The 22537-nt window shown below is 35.0% G+C and overlaps 2 protein-coding genes across 3 annotated transcripts in view; one reads left to right on the top strand and one right to left on the bottom strand.

Moving 5' to 3' along the window:
* LOC149808373 (uncharacterized) overlaps positions 1–1435 on the bottom strand; it is a 59625-nt gene extending 58190 nt beyond the window's left edge. Inside the window, exon 1 of one of the 2 annotated variants that reach the window (XM_089976321.1) lies at positions 1396–1435. The gene's annotated coding sequence lies outside the window, so the exon portion shown is untranslated. Of the gene's footprint in view, positions 1–1100; positions 1223–1395 lie in introns of those variants that run through there. The other variant, XM_089976329.1, reaches the window with a different exon arrangement.
* A 172-nt stretch (positions 1436–1607) lies between these two features.
* On the top strand, positions 1608–21331 carry LOC149808372 (protein YIPF4-like). The gene is made up of 6 exons (XM_089976312.1): positions 1608–1793; positions 9242–9413; positions 11327–11498; positions 12594–12671; positions 15844–15957; positions 21009–21331. Exons 1-6 carry the CDS (start codon positions 1625–1627, stop codon positions 21144–21146), a joined length of 843 nt encoding a protein of 280 aa, XP_089832438.1. The 5' UTR covers positions 1608–1624; the 3' UTR covers positions 21147–21331.
* The last annotated feature ends 1206 nt before the right edge of the window (positions 21332–22537 follow it).

Below are 22537 nucleotides of genomic sequence, written 5' to 3'. Positions count from 1 at the left end.
TAAACTGCCACACTGCAGACATCATAGCAATATGACTGAAAAATTGCTAAAGCTACATTAAAAATCCAAATCACACACAGAAAGGATAAACTGATGAATAAAATGATCAAGTTTTGTGCCCTTTTCATATCCTTGACGCTTTTTTATTTTAAATTCTATATAGGGGGTTCAGACAAACAGTGTGCTAATACAATAATATTCAGTATTACTGTGCATGTACTATCTTTAAGTAAATACAAAGGTATTTATGGACATATATTCCCCTAAGCCAAGTCCACCATCTCAACAAATGGCATGCAATCAGAATCTCGATCATGCAAGAATATTCTGAATATGTTTCGGACTCAATGTCATTCATTCATCAGTTCCTATGTGAATGGTCTTTGATAGTTTGTACACAGATTAACAGAAACATCAAAATACAATCAAAACTGAAATACACATATTTTGTATCCAAATACACATAAAGACAAATGTAATGATTTGTTTGAATAATAATAAAAAGCAACATAACATTTTATTGTAGTGATTTTTATAGGAATTATTTATATTTTTCTTTTTATGCTTTATTTGTGTAATGAAGTCACTGGGTCATACTTGACTGTAAATTTTATCTCGTTTTGCATGTCTGTTATGTCTCTCTTTGACTTTACTTTAAAACAAATAAGCAATTATTTCCACCGAAAATATGTAAATATATATCTGGAATCTCAATCATAATTTCTCACATTTTAAGTTCTGACCAATTTGCGATTTATCATACTTGTCCAGTCGAGTATAATCATGTACAACCCAGTGACATCATTACGTGGATTGCGCCCGAAATTTGTGAAAAGTAAATAATTCAGATCAAAATCGCTTAAATCAGTTTGTTTTGTTTATTTTTTAAATGTTTTATTATTAAAACAATCGCAAATCATAATATCGGTGTGTACACCAATACATACTCCTAAAAGATGTAAATAATTGTGTATTTCGGTTTTTGAGCGTATTTCGGTGTTTCTAGTAAACTGTTTGTTCACGGCTACCATATCATCGAGGTCATTTTAAAAGAACACGGCCGTTTTGCACTGCAAACTTTGTATAACAGCCTAGCCTACCTTGATCTAAATACTTAAGTCCTGTGATCTTCTAAGTTCCATCCTGTGCACTTCAAAAGGGAACAGATGATAGACCCATATGGCGCTTTTGATCAAAGTTGCAGCAATCAGATGGACGTTAGTCCAGAACTACTTACAAAATAGGAAACAATGGTTTTGCAGCAATTTTTTAAAGTGCTGTGCCTTATGTGTAATTAAATTAGAAAACTGGTAATAATAATATTGATTATCAATATCGTGTAGGACATCTTCCAAGTGCGGGGAGATAAAACAGGGTAAATAAATGAATGTGTACCTTTCTTGTCATTTCATTTTCCCGCTACCAGGGAAAATGCTATGCATGAGTTTCGTATAAAATAATATTCAAAAAATATGTTATAGCACATCATTAGTGTCAGCTAGTTAACGTGACCAGACTTTCTTAAGTATAAAATACCTTTCTTTTTCATTAGGACTATTCTTGAAAGATCAGTAGTTCTACATTAATGAGTACGAGTATTCGGATATATTAATAACGCTTCAAGATGGCTGACAACAGGTACGGGAGTTCCACATCACCAGGGTCCTTCACCCTAGATTTGGGAGATGATGATCAAGCATTTGGAAGCCGATACAAACAGACAACTCCTGGAAGTTCCAATTATATGCCGGTGCAGGAAGATTTTCAGTTCATAAAAGGATCATCAGGGGATGGTAACCAATACAAGCTATTTTAAATGGTGTCATATGTTTTCGAGGCCACTAAAATTTAGATAATTGAATATGTGTGTATAATATTCTATGGCATGTAAATATAAAGGCATTTATTATGTGCTCGTATTCTTCTCCGTTAACTTTATATTGTCAGAATCGTGTAGTGTTTATTCATACTACACAACCATTGTGTCGAATAATAATAGTGTGTCAGGAACTACTTTTTTATGTCAACAAACCATGTACATCAGAGCTTTTGATTTATCAGATTTGTTTGTGTGTGAACTTAACAAGCTGTTTGATCGATTTGAAATTAGAGATGATAAAATTGACGCTTTGGATGAGTTCACCGAGCCACAAAAGAAACTTGCAGTAGCTATCCTCAAGCCTTGGTGGGGGCTAGTAGGGCACTCTAACTTCTAAGCAGCTTTAGAAAAATTACATTGGATCCGGAGTCCAAAACAGGTCTACTTTTGCACCATACTTTATACTCATGTGATAACTTCTTGAATTATTAGTATTTATGTTAAGTAAAAACACCCAAATCTTGCATATCTGACCTAATTATAATTTTGTGATCATGTTATGTTGAGTAAATGCACAGGGAATTGTGCCAATTGTGTTTGATCCTGGACAGATACATTTTTAGAAAATAGCAACATTTTGAACCTTTTTAAAAATATTTTTGAAAATTTCAATTGATGTACCTTGCCTAAAATTGAGTTTCTAATTAAGTGGTCCATGTTTGTAATCCAAACCACAAGATGCATTGCCATCAAGGCAGAAGAAGTACTTATGGTTAGTGATGTCATTCCTAAGGCTTGAGAATTTTACTCTGCAAAAGTATGTCAGCACTTCTACCGAACACAGTACATAAAAAAATAATTTCATAAGTTTTTAATCATGAAACATTTGTTCTTAATAGGTCTGATTTCCAGCTTAAGAGGTATAAACTTCTGGGCTGCTCCTTTGGCAATTATTAGCACCAACCTTTAAACTTATAAACAGTTTGTATTCTTGAGAAGTATTGTTAAGTACTGTCTCGAATGCATGTAGTTGAAACAGTGAATAGTAACACACATTTTAATTTTTTTATTCACCTGGATTGTGGGTTTTTTCTTCTTCAGAGTAAACTACAGCAAAGTGAATTCTAATGTACATTCAGGGACAATTTATCTCAAATTATCATCGATCAGAAAAAGCATGGGGATACATGTTTTTGCTGTATTTTTTTTTTTCATTTGAAGAAATGTAGGAATATTCCAACATTTATTTAGTTTAAGGGACATTTAACAAATGTTTAGATATTTTTATTACATGTTTGCAGTTTCCCTTTTGTTGGTGAGAAAACTGCTGGTTTTCAAATGTTGGAAATATTGACTTTGTGCTATTCTTAAATTTCAACTTTTGGTCAGCTCCTACCATAATACCATGGGGTTTATGGGAGGGTAAATATAAATATGTGATAATGAGACCCTGGTAAATTAAAAAAGGTAATATTACTCTTTGAAAATGCATATTTCAAAATATCTTGAGCATGCCTACTTTCAGTGACTGAAAATGATATCTGCAAATTTCTAGCAATAGCTTCATGACAACAAACATGTAGTATTGAAAATGCTATTATGATCATAAATTTAACACTTATTTAGGACAAATGTTTGTAATAAGTAGAAAATCAAATGGTTCGGACTATGAGCCATGCTCTCCAAAGTCCATAAAAGGGCATATTAAGGCCCAAGATGTCCCATTTTACAAGTACAGTAGTCCTTCTCTTATAAGGCCACCCCTATTGCAACAGGGAAGTGGCCTTATAATGAGGGTTGCCTTTCTAGAGGGGATGACAAATGCGAATAGTAAATACATATGAAGAAAGTCACAAGTACATTTAATTCTAAAACATTTAATAATTTCATTAAAAAATCACATGCATGTTGTTAAATAAATGTAAAACAAACTGTTTCATGATTTTCAAAAGAATGTTATGAATAACCATTGATATAGTTTTAAAACTGTCTTTATAATTATGTTACAGATCACATCATCTGTCACATTGTTTGTAACAGTCTAAAAAAACAAACCAGTCTCACCACAATTAAAAATATCCTTGCTGTCATATCCCCTGCATATATCGTTTTAGTCTTTTGTTCCAATCTTCGACAACTTCATTATTAACATCAGCTGATTTCCCACTAAGGACAGAACACTTAATATTGTGTTGCACTTGAAATCTGTGCAACCATCCGTTACTTGTGGTAAAGTCGTCATATCCCAATTCAACTGACAAAATTGTTGCTTTTTCTTGTCATTCAAATCAAGATACAAACATCTTCTGGCTCAAACAATCTTCCTTTGTCCATCCATTTCGCCTTCCCATTTCTGCAGAATTGTTTCCTTATCTTTCACAATATTGTTTATCTGAGTCTTTCCGACTTTAGTTTTCTGCAAGGATCCTCGCCCCCCCCCCGGTCAGTTGAATTACTTTCACTTTCTCTTCTAAACTGAGAAATTTTCTTTTCCTCGATGACATGTTGATCTTTTTGCAGTAAGTTATTCATGTTGCCAACTACAATATTGATAAAACAATTTTTTATGCATGTAAACAAATTACCATGTGTTTTTAAAGGAAGTGATCTTGTCACGTGATTTGTTAGTCTCAGTCTGGTACCCTATTGTTTTTATACATTTCTTTACACTAAGTGAGATAAGCCAAAACGGCTTCAATATGTACCATTAACATCACGCAGATCTGACCTGGCGGCCGTTAGGATTTGTAATTTTGCCAATTATTGTCAGTAGTAATAGCCACTAATTATCAAAGTGAACAAGCTCAACATCTTACTGAGGGAAGCCATAAAGGCTATCAAACCATTTTCCTGCTGACTTGTGTATTGTACATCGATGCTGCCACTTCTCAGCTGTTACTACTGTTCAATAATTGTAATCTTAAAAGTTATCAGAGTGACTAAACCGGACATCTTATGATAACAGGGCTGAGCAAATTTTTTAAAAACCACTAGTCCAGGACAAGTGGTTTCAGAAAATTCACTAGTCCCACCTTTCTCTTCACTAGTCCCACCTTACTCGTCACTAGTCCCACCTTATTTTTCACTGGTCCCAAAATGGTAATCACTTGCCGAGATTTGATGAGACGCATGTGTTTAATCCATAGAAAAAAACAAACAAAATGATATACAACATAATTATTTCTTAAAAGAATTTAATTTTTCATAAACATTGGTTGTTATACATTTGGCTTCTTCAGGTTCATGTATATATGTTTTAGGTGATGGATTTGAAAATATGTCCATGTATATGTCTGCCACCTGCACCAGCACTAAGCCAGCAGTTGATAGCTGTGTCTGGGTTAAAGTCCTCAAGCTCTGATCCATTTGCAGAAATGTTCATTAGCATTTGTAAACTCTTTTGGTTTAAGGAATTCCTTAAAGAAGTCTTGATTAAGTTCATTGAACTAAATCCTCATTCACACTCAGAAATAGCTACCGCACACTCAGTATCCGTCTTAGTTTTATCCCTCCATTTTCAAACAAATTTACCTTCGCCGAATCGCCATTATTACCTTACTTGCGAAAATAATTTAGCAAACTCATTTCATCCGCAGAGTAACTATCAGCTTGCTTGACAACTACTTCTAAAGTGATCATAACATCAATTTTCTCTTTTAAGTATGAAGTGAAACAGCTCATTAATTAGCGTAATTGTTTTGCTTCAAACACAATATCGCACGTGGAAGTTAATCATCTGTATAATCAATTATAAATTAAAGAATCATTACTGTCATTTAATCAGTTCATAAAGGAAACCAACACTGATGTCGGTAAAGTACCTTTCATTAATTTAATTACACTGACTCGCTGGATTAAAATCATAGTGAGCCGCTCGTTATGATCTAGCTACGATGTCGTAGACTCAACTTTATTTGTCCATGAGGTACGAGTAAGGGTACTAATATTAGTACTAGTTATGATCTAGATTGAGTAAACTCATTGCAACAAAACTGCTTACAGCACTGCTAATTGATCATACTGGCTTTCTTTTGTTTGACGCTGTTTTGATTTGCCGATAATTTGGTCGCTTAGCCCAATATGCAGTCAAGAGGTAAAAGGATGTAAATGTATACATGAAGAGGGGTAGAATCAAGTATTCAGTATGCCCAGAGGGAATGATTGGCCAAATAAAGGCAGATATAGTGGTTAAAGCATGAAAATAAGGACTTGCCCAACCTTTTAAAAAAGTACTTGTCCCGGACTTGCCCGACTTAAAAAATGACTAGTCTGGGACGTCGGGCTATGGGATTTGCTCAGCCCTGGATAACACAGCAGTAAGGCTAATTGGATTACATGTACTTACCTTTTGTATGGATTAGAATTTGAGTCTTTCTCCACTTTATGGAATAAATGTGGCTTCTCGTGAGGCGTAAATGACATAATATTAACCTTAGTGGTACATGTACTTTAGTCAACACATCTTTCAGTAACGAAAACCTGACATTGGGAAACAGAAATCGGATTACTTAACACACATTATGAATAAAATACTGGTTCTGGATACATATTAAATAAAATGCGGCAGCTTGTGAGGGGTAAATTTTATATTATTGCACTAATATGCTGATCGCGTTTGCCGGGTAGCCTTTTGTGAGGGGTACTTTTGAACGCAAACTCGTCTGTGCCAATGGATTCTGGCCATAAGGAGCGGGTGGCCGCTGGTTAGGGGGGCTGTTCAAGACGGGGACTACTTTAGGTGCAAGAACTAAAGTTTTAAAAAACTCAACTGAAGAAGGCAGGTTTTTATAGAAAAGCAAAAGCCTCAGAACCATTAAGCCAAGATGAGAAATAAACCAGTTTTTCTGCTGGCAATATGGTCTGTCACACTGCAGATGCTTTGCATTTTTCCCCATTTACTATTTTGAAAGACTGTTTGGATTTATAGTACAAATCATGCCAGTGGTGTAAATAGCTGAGGTCCCTCCAACAGCGTGCTAGTCATAGGGCATAAAAAGCATGTCATGTTTAGCTGGTACATGTAGTAACAATGACAATAAATATACTTATGTTTCTGTATCTTGAATTTCCTAATAATGTACTTTCTTAGTTATTTATGCTAATCAAATTTTACATGGTTCTCAAAAATTGACCCATAGTGTCAAATTGTACTGCAATTTAGGCTACATTTCTAATACAAATAGTCTTTCAAAGGAAAGTTTACTGCACTCCAAAATGGAATGAATTTGTTGTTTCCTAACAAATAATATTTAATACCACATCCTGAGAGTTTCAGTTAAAGGAATTTAATATTTTTCAACCTATTGATTCCAACTTATCAATGACAGAACAGAAACATACATGCTTGCATCAAGGCCGGTCCCTCCAGTCATATGTTCATCATACTGAATTGACCTAGCTAAGGCCCCAAATAATGTTGTGCATTTCCTATAGCAAAGGTTGTAAAATTAGGGAAGGTAACTAGGTTACCCTGGTGGCAAAGAAATAAATCAGCCTCAACAGGAACAGCCCTGAGAATCACTGGGTCTTACATGTGGCTGATGATTTTATTAGGTGATGGTGGAAAATGCCTGCTTATGAGATACCCAGTCATGAGCGTCTGTATGTAGTTTGTTCCCTGTCCCTTTAGGTAAGAAGCTGAATTTGAAAGAGTTTGGCTAGATTCTAGGGTCAGATATTTGTCCACAGTTATGTCCACTGGGTTGTTGACAATCTAGGATAACATTGTCAGCTGGGCCTGTTTGACTTCACTCAAGCAACTCCCACTGGCAGTGATCCAGCATAGTACTGCCACTGCTAATATTTCTTTGTATTTGTTGTGGTGTATCTAGCAGCCCTCCTGAACCATCTCTATCTTGTTTGTCAGGTCTTTGTTGATGGTGTATCTAGCAGCCCTCCGGAACCATCTGTCTTGTTTGTCAGGTCTTTGTTGATGGTGTATCTAGCAGCCCTCCGGAACCATCTGTCTTGTTTGTCAGGTCTTTGTTGATGGTGTATCTAGCAGCCCTCCGAAACCATCTGTCTTGTTTGTCAGGTCTTTGTATCCTCCAGGTTGAAGTCTCCTAACCGTGGATGCAAACCACATGGGATTCTAGTATGGCATGAAAAAATTGGTCTTAGTAGTTTGTATCGGTTAGGGATGGACATTTGTTGAAGGCACCAATGTTTAGGCCTGTTAACCTTTTAACCTTGATCTTAACTAAACTGTCTTAGAATTATTGTCTGCCTTAGGTTTTTCTGGCTTGCAGCTAGTATACTAGTCAAATACTTGGGCAAATACACACACCCCCATCTGGATGATCTTTGCAGGAAGACTTGAAAACTGACCATCAAACATGTATTAGAAGTTGGAAAAGATTCCATTTTCCATTGTAGTTGCAACAGTTAAAGTACATAAGTTCTTCTGGCTCTTGAATGGCATACATGTAGCAGTGTGGTTGCAAAAGCTGATCTCACTGTCGGCTTGGTTGCATTCACTAAGGCAGTGGTTGCTGTTGCTGGAGTCAAAGAAAAATAGCAAATGTTCCAGTAGAGGAATTTGGCAAGCCACATTGAATACATTCCCAGCTTACATTGGATATGGTTTTGATTATGGCATCTGGCATACCTATACAATTTTGATGATACTCTACATCAGATGAGTCTCAGGATAGACAAGGTGTTGTGCATCTGCAGGCTGTCTTGCAAACCCCACAGGATGGTTGTAGGGCCCGGATTTTGTTTGGGTGCATATGATTCAGCCAAGAATTAGCTACATAGATCAATGAAGAATGAGTTTGTTCCAACAGACTGGTCCTTTTACCTATGACAGTGAAACTTTCTGGATACTGTAGTAATGAGGTGGGTGGAAGGTGGTATTCTTGGTCATCCTTAATCAGTAGCTGTTGTAGGGTTTTACGATCATCTTCGGGTAATGGAGGGGTTTTGTTTTGTATATGATGAGGGAAAGATTGATAAGAAACTGTACAGCAAAGTGTTGGAACATATTTACCTTCTGTGCTGCGATCTTTACAAACTGGAAATACATTGTGGGATATGCAAGTGAGTAACAGGAATTAGATTGCAAAGAATTAAAGTCCAAAACAAATAAAGTTTGGACAAGGATACGTTGATCTTCTTTTTCACCATTTGTTCTCAACACCAAAGAATGATGTTGTTATGGAAAAGCTGGCCTGATATCATGTTTAGTTGAAAAGAATTTAGAGCTAGAATTGGAAATGACAGATGCACCGCCATTTTTACTTGATGTTAGGGAGATGCCCATTTTCACTTGATGTTAGGGAGCAACCAGCAGAACCAGAAACAGAATCATTTAACTGAACATTGGTTATGTTATATTTTTGTTGTTACAACTGTCTTCTTTCTCAAGTATTCCAGTTCATTACTTGGATCTTTTACCTATTCATCTTTTTATATATGTAGGTAGTGAAAAGATTGAAGGCTCAATACCTGTACCACCATCAGATCAGAATGTAAAGGAACCAGCATATGGAGTAAGACAGAGAGGGGCAACATCTCAGTTTTTGGAGAATCGGGGTTTTGGATGGCTGCTGGAAGAAGAAGACCTGGATGAAGAGGACATGAAGCCATTATTGTATGATTTTTACAATTCTATTTGATCTTTTCTCTAATTTCCTATATTTTCTATATATATGCCACCATATAGCTCTCTAATGCACTAAATAATATGGTTATGTGACTGGTCATTCGGATCACAACCTAAGTTACAAAATAACATGGCTTAGCTTGGCATGGATTTAGCGTTGAACAGGGTGTTTTATCATATTTTTATTACAGTTAATGAAATCTCACAATTTTCTAGTAAATGCAAATAAAGTTGCTGAACTTTTTGGGAGACATTTTGGTGCACAGATTTATTTGTATTTTACGTTATATGTATAAGAAAAAAATAATGTACTTGAATAAGACCAGAAATAGTACTTTAAACTGCTGAACACAAAATACAGAAAACAGAGGCAACCTATGCAATATGCAAAGAGGGTGTACTGATAAAGTCCACAGTGAAATTTGTCATTATCCCAATTTTTGTTAAGAAAATGCAGTTTATCCAATTTTTTAAGGAATGAATTGGACTTTGATGGGTCACTTACAAGAGATGTTCGGTGAATACAGAAACTTTTTTGCCAAAGAAGCCATCATTAGGTAAAGGAAGTAGGTGATCCTCCACCGGTTCAGGACATCAGATTTATTTAGTTCCACACATGCACCAGTGGAATCATTGATGGATACCTCTTGCGAATTGTATCTGGCCAGCTTAAACTTTGCACAGTGTTTGTCTTTGATCTTTAATATTACCATGTCAGATAGCCAGTTACATTCTAGATTCAGAATCATTAGTTTTTGCATGTTTAGGGCTAGGAACCTCCTCACTTTTCTCCCAATTGGAACCTCAAGCATAATACTTTGGGATCTGTGACAGCACTAGTAAATGAGGTTGTGGTACCTGGAAAACATCATCAAGCAGAAGAGCTGTGTCAGATATTCCAGGTTCAACAAGCTCAGCTTGATCTTTCTTCTGCTAGATTTTAACAGGATGCTGCAATTTGCTGAATATAAGTGCATCTACAAGTTCCAGACCTTTCTGTATTACTTCTTGTGGAAGAAATTACTTGATATTGAAACTTCCCTCAAGCAGGGTGTCAATGAGCATCAAGTTTATGAACTTCATTCTTTTTGTATCTTGTTTCCAAGTAGGTGTTTATTTTCAGTTTGAAGTTTGTCAATCATAAGGACAGTGAACTTGACCCTCATTTTGCAAGAAGAGACAACACTATTCCAATTGAGGAACATGTTTGTTGGTTTATTGATATGCAAACACCAATGAGGTTCAGAATAGCTGTTTTGATTGCCACTTCTTGTTTAATATAAGGCATGGATGCCTTTATGACCTGTAGAAATAATGCTAATCTGCACTCAAATATTTCTGTCATTACTAAAATAAAAATAGCCTTGAAATGACTTAATAGAATTTCACCAATGTTCATAGAACACTTTTATCTACATTGACACAAAGCTGGTGTAGGACCTTCTAATATTGGAAAAATTATATTGATGCAGTCAAACAGAGATGAAGAAAACTTGAGAAACCTTGAAACAGTTGTTTTATAAGACACTAATGACTGAATAAGAAAAACAAATTCAGCAGAAAACACTTACCCAGATTTCTTGGCCACTGCTCTTGCATCTGGCTATTAGACAGTTTTCAGCCAGGTGAGTGAATTTCAGGCTCACCAGTACCTCTTGTTAAAAATAATAGGCCCAAGATACTTCCCTAAGCTCTGAAAAAGATTTCTGATTCATATTTGTATACAGATGTGAATATAAACAATAAAACAGATACTATGGTGTAAAGGCATCACCTTAAATAATTTTATTAATGAGGTAAAATAGTGTGTACAATATGTGCTATGTTTAACCTGAATGTTTCTTATAAAAAAAAAGATGTTTGCTCATGGGTTCACCAAAATATTTTGTTTCTGCTTTCAGGGAGGAGCTTGATATTGACCTGAAAGATATTTACTACAAGTTGAGATGTGTCTTGTTTCCTCTACCCCAGCTTGGATTCAACAGACATGTAGTCAGAGAAAGTCCTGATTTCTGGGGACCTCTGGTGGTCATTCTTCTTTATTCTTTAGTTTCATTGTATGGGCAGTTTCGGGTAAGTGTACAAGTGAAAATTAGTTTTGGTGACACAAGAAAGCTTAAAACCATTCCTTTAATGATAAACTGATGTTGTACAGGTCAGAAAAGATTATCATAGGGTGTATAATCATGCTATGCAGGTATTTCAAATATGACTAATATTTTTTCATTATAAACAGACTCTGCTTATAACTGAGGGTAGTCCACTTGTGTTAAGTCAGTACTTTCTGTACAAATTGAAATGGCGTGGACATCACATTATGACATCATTAATATGATGTCAGTTTTTACCTTAGGTGCACTGCGAGCTTGGGGGGGGTCTGGAAAAATTAACGCAGTGTGGCTGGAACTTCTGTTTCTTATTAAACAATGGAAAAAAATGTTTTTTTATACAATTTAAATTGTATTGATAAAGTCAACTACAAGTATACAAGACCTTTGGGAATCTTTAGAGATTTAAGACCTTTTTTAAATCAGCCTTGCAATACTGTGTATTTGCTTAACTACACTTGTGTGTTTACTTTGGAATAGATCAGAAATTTAATTATTTTGTTTCTTGTATTCACTTTATTATTCAGCCTTAGGTAGAAAAGCAAAATGATTATATAATAAAAAGGTGACTACAATTGTATAAGAAAGTATGGATTCATTTTTTGTGAGTTGTACTGTAGTCCTAACATTTGCATGATAGCTCAGAAAAACACCTTCATATTTCCCCCAGAGAAATGCAATACCTGTGTAATACTGATAAATTCACTCTCCAACATATACTTTTCTTTGTGTATTTGATAAGACAGGTCTTCAGCCTGTGCAAGTTTGATGAATTTTTAAGTATTATATATGTATAAGTTGAGTCCAAGTGAAAACCATGTTTACCTTAATTCTTAATCTGCCAGTGCATTATGTGACAGCGTGTCTGGGTCTATGCAATTCTCATTTGGACTCTATTTATAAGCAATATATGCGGTACTCGTACAGCTATTAATTTATGAGCAGTATGTGATTGGGTACTTTAAAATTCAGTTTTAATTTTGAAAGCATTGAAATTTGTGATATTTTACTACAAAACCAGATGATCGATCCATTGTTCACCATTTGGTCTTTTTTTTAGGTTGTTTCCTGGATTATCACCATCTGGATAATTGGTTCCTTGATTATTTTCCTATTAGCTCGAGTCCTAGGAGGGGAGGTAAGCAGTAGAGCTGTGAATTGCCTGTTTGGTTGCAATATATGTATATCATGATATTTGGGTAGTGATTCGATACATTCCACAATATGTATCAGACATTTAGCAGGATATAAACACAATACAATAGGAGTGACAATACTATATGTATCATGACACAGATTCAAATGTTTTTTGTATGTATTTGGTGTAAGGTCTGTCTAGCTGTGTTAACATTGAAAGTATATAGAGAGGTTACTAGTCTTACCTATATATATATATATATATATATATATATATATATATATATATATATATATATATATATATTATCATTTTACAGAATCAAATCTGCATATGGTTTGTTATGAACTGTATAATGTCTTTGTAATCATTTGATCCCTGCAGTCTGAAATATTTTCAGACTGCAGCTTCAACATTTAAGTTTTTGTCTGTTGTATTGGTCTCAGCAATGCTTTATGGGATAAGAAGTCACTCTATCATCTTGATATTAAATCTAGAAAAAAAATCATGTATGCATGAAATTGTAATTTAAAAAACAGCAATGTTCAGCATTTTATTCAGTTTTTGTTTTACATAACCATATCCAGCAACAAAAATGGTATTAACCCAAATGCAAACAGCATGTAATCAGTAAAATCCCAGCTTAGTTGGTATATTGTATGATAGCAGATCTGGATCTGTTCTGCTTGTAGTGGTGTGCAGTAGTATATTTTTATTGATTTTATTTGCATTTGAGTGTGATAGTAAGGGGGGGTACTGGATATATGTTGTTTGCAGTTGGATGTGTTATTCATGGATATTGGCTCTTGGTGGTGATAGATTAGGATCTATGCTGTTTGCTGTAAGGTGTGATAGCAGATCTGGGGCTTTACATTTGCAGTTAGAATAGCAGATCTAGTTTTGTGCTGTTAACAGTTGGGTACAATAGCAAAACTGGATTTGTGTTGTTTGCAGTTGGATGCAATAGCTGATCTGGATTTGTGTTTGCAGTTGGAAACAATAGCTGATCTGGATTTGTACTCTTTGCAGCTGGACATTATGTATTGGTGCTGTTTGTGTACAGGGATAAATTTTACACATTCAGAATGAAAGGAAGATAGGGTCATTCCTTATATAAAAAAGTCCTTGAGAAATCCAGTTGGCTTACCTATAATGAAAATATGAACCTTAATGAGAAGTTAATCTTCATGCCAAAAGAGGAAAATGGAAACAAATTGTGACCAAAGCATTCTAGTAAACATTGTACAGTGTATGCATTCATGAATATGTTACATGTATTTCTTAAGATGTTTTGTACATGTATTTACAGATAGCTGTTATAGAACTCATACACTAGCAAGCTTTCTGACTTTACCAAAGAGTTTTTCTCTTCTTTTTTAAAGACACATTTTTGAACTTTATGCATACAAAAAAAACTGTTGGCATAATTAAGGAAAAGCTGCTTAAGGTTATCAAATGAAGTTTGGTAAACATATCTGTATTCATATTTAGATAACTTTATTAGATTTGTATTTCATGTACATGTAATTTAGAAAAATCATAATTTCCTTATTCTGCTTGATCAGAAATTCCTGGATTTGTATTGCCCATGTCATATATGCAGTAGATCACCTCATGTGTACACAGCATTCTCTTAAAAGTAACCCATGGGATTAGCCAAATAAATTTGTCACAAAGTCGGCTGTTGTCTTATAATAAATCAAAGATATATCTTTAGTAAATATCTGCCATATTTCTGTAAACTCTGGGGATGTCATCAGATAGATGTGATATTTTAGTCAGCTGGTTATTGGTTTTATAAATGTAGTATGTTAGTGCTGTTCTGATTAATCACTTTGCTTGAGCAACACTCATTCAGCAGTTTGATTGAGCACAACTTGGCTTAATCGAGTTTCCTAATGGTACTGAAAATTTATTAAATTATTATTTCTATTTAGTTGCAGTAACCCTAGAATATATAAATTTAATAATACAGTTATAGAAATGAAATAATAGTATAGACTATGCTGAATTAATGACAATATTAAAAATATTTTGATTCATACTTTTTATCCTTTGTTTAATTATAATTTAGCATTTACCTTTGTTTTAGGTAATACATTTAGGTACAAAAATTAATCATTTGGAACAAGACTGTACAACTTCATTTTTTTAAGGAGAAACTACATCACATCCACATTTTCTGGTTTGAGCTGAGACTGCTTTTTATTTATAAGATTGCCTGTCAGAAAAAGATCATAAAACCAAAGCAAAAGTGTTTTTGTTTGAGATCATGTACATGTGTCTTTTACTAACCATTCCACTTATTTTCTTTTTTTGCATAACCTGCAAATCACTTTTCAGCATGATGTAGATTCTTCAGTTCAGAGTTGAAAATTCTAGAATTTCTAGTTATAAAAGACTACTCCTAATGTCAGTTAAGCTCATCATCTAATTATAATCATAATTAAGTGGTTCCAGTCATATATCTACTATCTAGTCATTACATCATTTTCATGAGAAGTGATTGTACCTATTCACCTATTCTTTAGTTTTTGTTATAAACACATAAACACAATTTTGATAATTTGTTTTTAATTAACCTGTTCATGTTATAAACAAGTGAACATAGTTTTGATAATTTCTTTTTTTTTAAAGAAATATAACAAACAGCAGTCTGAAATTATTAATTCCTATTACAAAAACTTTGATTATATATCAGTTAGACCCTAGCTAAAATTGATGCACTGTTTTCATCATTTCTGCCATGTGGCAGCCATATTTAATCGATTAATAACTGATCATTGATTGGTTGGTGTAACCAATGATTGATCATGAAATTTCAACTGATTCCCAACACTAATGTTAGTCCATTGGTTATTGGTTTTATCATTGATAAATATGGTAAGTTGGCCCATTGGTTATTCTTTCCATCATTGATAAATATGGCATGTTAGTAATTTGGTTATTCCTATCATTGATATCATTGATAAATATGTTTTATCATTGATAAATATGGTATGTTAGTCCATTGGTTATTCTTTCTCTCAATGATTTTATTTTATACCAGTGAATGAATGGGTCAGTATACGTCTTTTTATAACCATATCCCTGACAAACATCGTGAAAGATTTGTTTATTCGTTTACTGTAAATATATGCATGATTATGAAGTTGTACTATATCTTTTACAGGTTACTTATTCCCAGTGTTTGGGAGTGATAGGTTATTCTGTGTTGCCCCTGGTCATCACAGCTCTCATACTGCCTATCTTCCATGCCTTTCATTATGTCAGCATGCTCTTAAAGGTAAGTCTTAGAATGAAACTCATCCTCTATATTCATGTATACACCAATATGAATAAACTTTCCATAAGGACAGAATTCTCTACTACCTCCAGAGAAAAACCTTTATATCTTTATAATAGCATGTTGTCATATCTTGAGAATAGAATGTAGCCACAACATACTAATGACGTGGCCATGATGATAGCCATGTCATACTTATTGCATTATAGTCACTACAGTGTCACTACATTTGTCCCTAGTGAAACTACCTTGAAACCAGCAAAAACATAAATTATATAAGTCTCCACTAATATTTATTTTGCCAAAAATAAACACAGCTTTCTCCGAAATTTGTAAGTGAACATCATTCAGCTCATTTAGATGTTCATCATAGTAATGACATTGGCATTATTGTATGTTAATGAACTATTCACTTTAATTTGTAATGGCATTATTGTATGTTAATGAACTATTCACTTTAATTTGCAATGGCATTATTGTATGTTAATGAACTATTCACTTTCATTTGCAATTGGGGCGCCGAGTGGTCTAACGCGCTCTCTGTTACGGATCACTGCCATCTCACCTCTGTCTGCGTAGGTTCGAGTCTCGGATTCGGCCAATGTGGGTATGTGAGAAAGCATGCCAATAGCTTCTCGACGGTCAGTGGTTCTTTCCGGGGATTTCCTGGGTTTTTCCTCCACCATTAATACTGGCCGCCATGTATAGCCTATCGTGTGCTGAAAAATGGCATTAAACACTACAACAACAACAACTACAACAACATCATTTGCAATTGCATTATTGTATGTTAATGAACTATTCACTTTAATTTGTAATGGCATTATTGTATGTGAATGAACTATTCACTTTAATTTGAAATGGCATTATTGTATGTTAATGAACTATATTCACTTCAATTTAATTTGCAGTGGCATTATTGTATGTTAATGAACTATTCACTTTCATTTGCAATTGGGGCCCCGAGTGGCCGAGTGGTCTAACGCGCTCTCTGTTACAGATCACTGCCATCTCACCTCTGTCTGCGTAGGTTCGAGTCTCAGATTTGGCCAATGTGGATATGTGAGGAAGCATGCCAATAGCTTCTCGAGGGTCAGTGGTTCTTTCCGGGGATTTCCCGGGTTCTTCCTCCACCATTAATACTGGCCGCCATGTATAGCCTATCATGTGCAGAAAAATGGTGTTAAACACTACAACAACAACAACAACTACAACAACATCATTTGCAATTGCATTATTGTATGTTAATGAACTATTCACTTTAATTTGCAATGGCATTATTGTATGTTAATGAACTATTCACTTTAATTTGCAATGGCATTATTGTATGTTAATGAACTATATTCACTTCAATTTAATTTGCAGTGGCATTATTGTATGTTAATGAACTATTCACTTTCATTTGCAATTGGGGCCCCAAGTCGCCGAGTGGTCTAACGCGCTCTCCATTACAGATCACTGCCATCTCACCTCTGTCTGCGTAGGTTCGAGTCTCGGATTCGGCCAATGTGGGTATGTGAGAAAGCATGGCAGTAGCTTCTCGACGGTCGGTGGTTCTTTCCGGGGAATTCCCGGGTTCTTCCTCCACCATTAATACTGGCTGCCATGTATAGCCTATCATGTGCTGAAAAATGGCGTTAAACACTACAACAACATCAACAACTACAACAACATCATTTGCAATTCCATTATTGTATGTTAATGAACTATTCACTTTAATTTGCAATGGCATTATTGTATGTTAATGAACTATTATCTTCAATTTAATTTTGTTTAAATAGAATATGCAGGGAGTCCCTTAGTTCAGGTAGTCAGAATTGTAAGTCTGTCGCTCTTATCCTTGGATTCCTGGGATTTGGAAACTCCACTTATCTCCATCCATCACCCCTGGCTATTTTCAGGAAGGCAGACTATTGGGTTCATGAATAATTCATTAAACAGTTCTAACAATTTCAATTGACCTACTACTAATAGCTCTGAAAATTTGAATTACCCTGTCACCATTTGGTTACACTAGAAAAGAATCAGAGAAAAGATTCACCAATTCAACTTTTCTTTTAAAGATACTTTGCTTGGAAAATGCCACTTTTGTGGGGGGGGGGGGTCTGGAGGCAATCCCACTTTTTTTATCTAATTGAAGAAAGATTCCTGTACGTTGTATGACTAATCAGTTTTCCATGTCATGTCATGAATGATTGTGTAACTCAAGAATTTGCTGGCCCATGTATTCAGTGATGAAAATTGTGTAAGTCAATTCTGTGCTGAGCCATTTACTTGATGATGAACATTGTGTAAGCCAAGACTTTGCTGACCCATTTATCTGGTGATGAAGATTGTGTAAGTCGAGGCTTTGCTGGCCCATATATCCAGCGATGTACATTGCATAATCCAAGGCTTTGCTGGCTTGTTTAACCAATGATGTAGATTGTGTAACACAAGGCGTCGCTGGCTCATGTACATGGTGATGAAGATTGTGTAAGTCAAGGCTTTACTGACACAAATATCTGGTGACATAGATTGTGTAAGATAAGGCTTTGCTGGCTCATGTATCTAATGATGTTGATTCTGTAACCCAAGGCTTTGCTGACCCATCTATCTGATGATATAGGTTGTGTAACCCAAGGCTTTGCTGACCCATCTATTGTGTAACCCAAAGCTTTGCTGACCCATCTATCTGATGATGTCGATTGTGTAACCCAAGGCTATGCTGACCCATCTATCTGATGATGTTGATTGTGTGACCCAAGGCTTTGCTGACCCATCTATCTGATGATGTTGATTGTGTAACCCAAGGCTTTGCTGACCCACCTATCTGATGATGTTGATTGTGTAACCCAAGTCTTTGCTGACCCATCTATTGTGTAACACAAGGCTTTGCTGACCCATCTATCAGATGATGTAGGTTGTGTAACCCAAGGCTTTGCTGACCCATCTATCTGATGATGTTGATTGTGTAACCCAAGGCTCCAGAGATACCAGAGAAGCAGAGCTTATAAGCCTCAGGCATCTGAGAACAAGCACATCTATAAATCTCCCAAATAACATCCCACACTTCATTATGAAATCTCTGTCTCTTTGATTTAGTGCAGTGTTAAGAAATAATGTACTAGTGGATAATCATGTGTTTGATGTATGAGCAGAGTTACATGATGTCAGTATTTTCTTTGAAACGTTTTGGGACGGAGACACGTTAATCACAGCTTACCTTCATCCAAACTGACCTCTTTGAGGTCTTGTTTTTGGATACTGTGGCACTTTATGATAGGACAATTGACGTCAAAGGGGCAATCACTTACATAAACTTTGTGAACCTTCCCCCGCCCCACCCCACCTCTCCCATCTGGGTGGGTAAAGTTAGGGGTGGGAGTGGTTGTTAATGATTTGATGCCATAGATATTTACATCACCACAATGATTGCACTATTGTGTTTGTAATATTGTATACATTAGCATTATGATTTATCTGTAGAAATTATCAGTGCTTAACACCTCTTTGCAGCGTATGACTGAATTTATTTCATACTATGATAATTTTCTCATTCATCATCTGTTCTACTCCACAACAAGCAGTTTAGCTGACCCATTATTAGATTAGTTAACCCTAAATGTTTATAGTTGCATGACTGATTAGTATTTATAAGAAGAGGAAGAATACTTTATTTATAGAGGGTGACTCATTTAGTCAAGAACTATTCTTCATTGAGGTTCTTGTAAGAAGAAAATATAACACTGTATATCATACAGAAGTTAATAGTAATTGCTATTTAGTTTAACATGTCTTCATGATTATAAACACTTGATTTGTAAAATATATTCTTTTGATATATCTTAAATTTTGTAAGTACTGTAATATTTTCTGCTGATTTTACATGCAGTGGAATTTTTTGGAAGCATTTCTTAATTGCTCTGTTCTTGGTTTTCGTGGATGTAGGTTTTCCTGTGATGTTGATCTCAACTGGTAATGTGTTAAATAAGGCCATTATAAATCCTATAGGCAGTCTGGTGCAATTACATACAGCCATTTATGCCAGTGAACTGCCTTGTGAAAATAATCCTTTCATATATTGTAAGCCATTTTAGTTCTGTAAACATTGCTTTATGGATGGTCTATAGATGCAACTAAATTAATGCATGCTGCCCTTTTCTGAAGTGTATAAATGCTGTCAAGCTGAAATTTGGTACAGTTTGCCCACAAACTTGAACAGTAATCCATAGTTGGAAGAATACATACATTGTAGTGTAGATTTGGTACAGTTTGCCTACAAACTTCAACAGTAATCCATAGTTGGAAGAATACATACATTGTAGTGTAGATTTGGTACAGTTTCCTCACAAACTTGAACAGTAAATCCAGAGTTTGAAGAATACGTGTTTTGTAGTGTAGAATGTGAGTTTCTGTTTATAAATATTTCTTGATTTTACTGAGTAGGGCGATTTTGGGAGGCAGTACTTTACAAGTATGCTCTGTATGGTCATCTCATTGTAAATTATAATCTACATGTACACCTACAAGCTTTTCATCTTTGACATTTTGTAACTGATGATTATTTATTGTGCTAAATAATTCTGGGCTCATTTATTTATGTAGTTTTTGTGATGTCCGCAAAATAATATATTTTGGTTTAACACCATTTATTACCATCTTTTGTTGTGCTCAACTTTGAACTCTGATAAGGTCTGAGTCTAATCTTGTTTGGATAACTTCAGGATCAGCACTAGAGGCCTACAAGTTGCATCATCTGCAGATAAATCTGTATTTGTGAATCCATTACTTATTGGAAGATTATTCACGTAAATAAGAAACAGGAGAACCTAAAACAAAGCATTCATTTACTCCAGAATGAACAGTAAAGGTTTGTGAGCTATTATTGCCAATGGTTACTTGTTGATCCCTTTCATTTGTATATGATATAAACCAGATTAAGGAAGAATTATCACACTTGTAACAGCTTACATTTGCAGTAGAACTCTATGATCAGCTAGATTTAACTGGTGTGTGCTAGGTCTACTTTTTTATTAAACAAATTCTATTAATTTTTTTATTTATTTCAGTTTTTAGGAGTGGTGTGGGCAGCATTCAGTGCCGGTTCACTGCTGTGTGTGCAAGAACTACAACAGAAGAGGCCTTTGTTACTATATCCAGTGTTCCTACTGTACATTTACTTCTTGTCTCTCTACACAGGGGCATAAGACTCTGTTTGTGTGTGTTTGTGTATGTGTGTGTGTGTGTGTGTGTTATACAGACTGCTGTTGTGATAAAAGATGAAATAAATACATGAATATAATTACTTGAATTGAAGAATGGATCAGTAAAATCTCTGAGATCCAAACATGGTATAAAATTGAATAAATTTTAAATCAAATATAATGAATAACCTTGTCTCTTTATTTATTATACCAGTTGTGCAGGGCAGGTAGCTTTTTATCCTCCTTACTGAAGATGTTACTGGGTGTAGTGATAGCCATGTCCATCCGTCCATCCATAGACAACATGGTTTCTGCAGCACACATTTAGTTTGTTGTGGTCTTCTTTTTTTGAAAACTTAATTTGGTATACCCATGCACAGAGGCAAAAGCATATTGGATTTTTGCACTACTTAGTCCAAGGTTAAAGTCACTGGAGCTAAAAATGTGATTTTCCTATTTTGCATGACAAGTTAAGTTTCTTTTGGCCCAAGTTGAACAAGATTTCATAGGTAGACTACGATTGGGTAGAAGTAGCACTTTATCATATCTGAGGCAGAGGTGAAAGGTCAGGGTCATTGGAGCTGACATTGTCATTTTGGGGGCTTTCCTCTTGCTTTGTTAAGTTTCCTGGATCTAATTTTCATCCAGACTTTGTAGGTAGTCTACACTTGGACAGAGGCACCCCCCCCACCCATAGATATTTGAAAGGTCAAGATTACAAGAGATAAAGCTGTCATTTTTGGTTCCACTTAATCATTCTACTTTTCTCAAGTTTCCTGCACCATTTTTTCAATTTCATCGTTTGAATACATTTGAGGAAGGGAAGTTCCATATTGATTCTCATTGACAGAGCAAAGGTCAGGATCACTAGATATGAAATTTCAAAATTATGGTAATTTTACATTTATGATAGCTGTAGTCAGTCAGTGGGATCAGCTAGTCATCTACGTTTAACATTTTACGGTTCTTAGTTATTTGTATCCTCCCACTTTGTAGGTTTTTATTCCATTTCAGAATCATCTGTTGTATTTAGATACATGGAGAACACATCAGCAGTACAATTTCAAAAATATGTGAGCTTATATAGCATAGTGGTATTTCATTTTGGTTGCCTTTTTACTCTTTGACTTCTTCTGATGACTCATTTATTTCTTATGATGTACAGGTATCACTCATTGTTGGTCTGTGCATGATTTTGTCCAGTCTTTCTTTTTACGCTTCTTTTTACAGAGATAGCAGCTCACCAGAGAACTTTTAATAGTTAAGTGTACTTTTGATTTTTTTCCAGCTGGTCAGTTTATTTTGTTTATGTAATTACATGTTTAAATGGAACAGCCCTCACTTTTTAAATTCAGAATTTTCAAAAGTAGATGAGTAAAAAAAATTAAAATTGG

The sequence above is a fragment of the Sinohyriopsis cumingii genome, chromosome 1, assembly GCF_028554795.1.
Source record: "Sinohyriopsis cumingii isolate HCF-2022 chromosome 1, ASM2855479v2, whole genome shotgun sequence".
Lineage (NCBI taxonomy): Eukaryota > Metazoa > Mollusca > Bivalvia > Unionida > Unionidae > Sinohyriopsis > Sinohyriopsis cumingii.
This window is presented reverse-complemented; position numbering and strand designations above follow the sequence as displayed.

Excerpts from the sequence above, each read along its gene's own strand:
- LOC149808372 (XM_089976312.1), top strand. The coding sequence starts at position 1,625 with ATGGCTGACAACAGGTACGGGAGTTCCACATCACCAGGGTCCTTCACC. Across the intron at positions 12,672-15,843 it reads CTCGAGTCCTAGGAGGGGAG|GTTACTTATTCCCAGTGTTT; the intron begins GTAAGCAGTAGA and ends TATCTTTTACAG. Across the intron at positions 15,958-21,008 it reads ATGTCAGCATGCTCTTAAAG|TTTTTAGGAGTGGTGTGGGC; the intron begins GTAAGTCTTAGA and ends TATTTATTTCAG.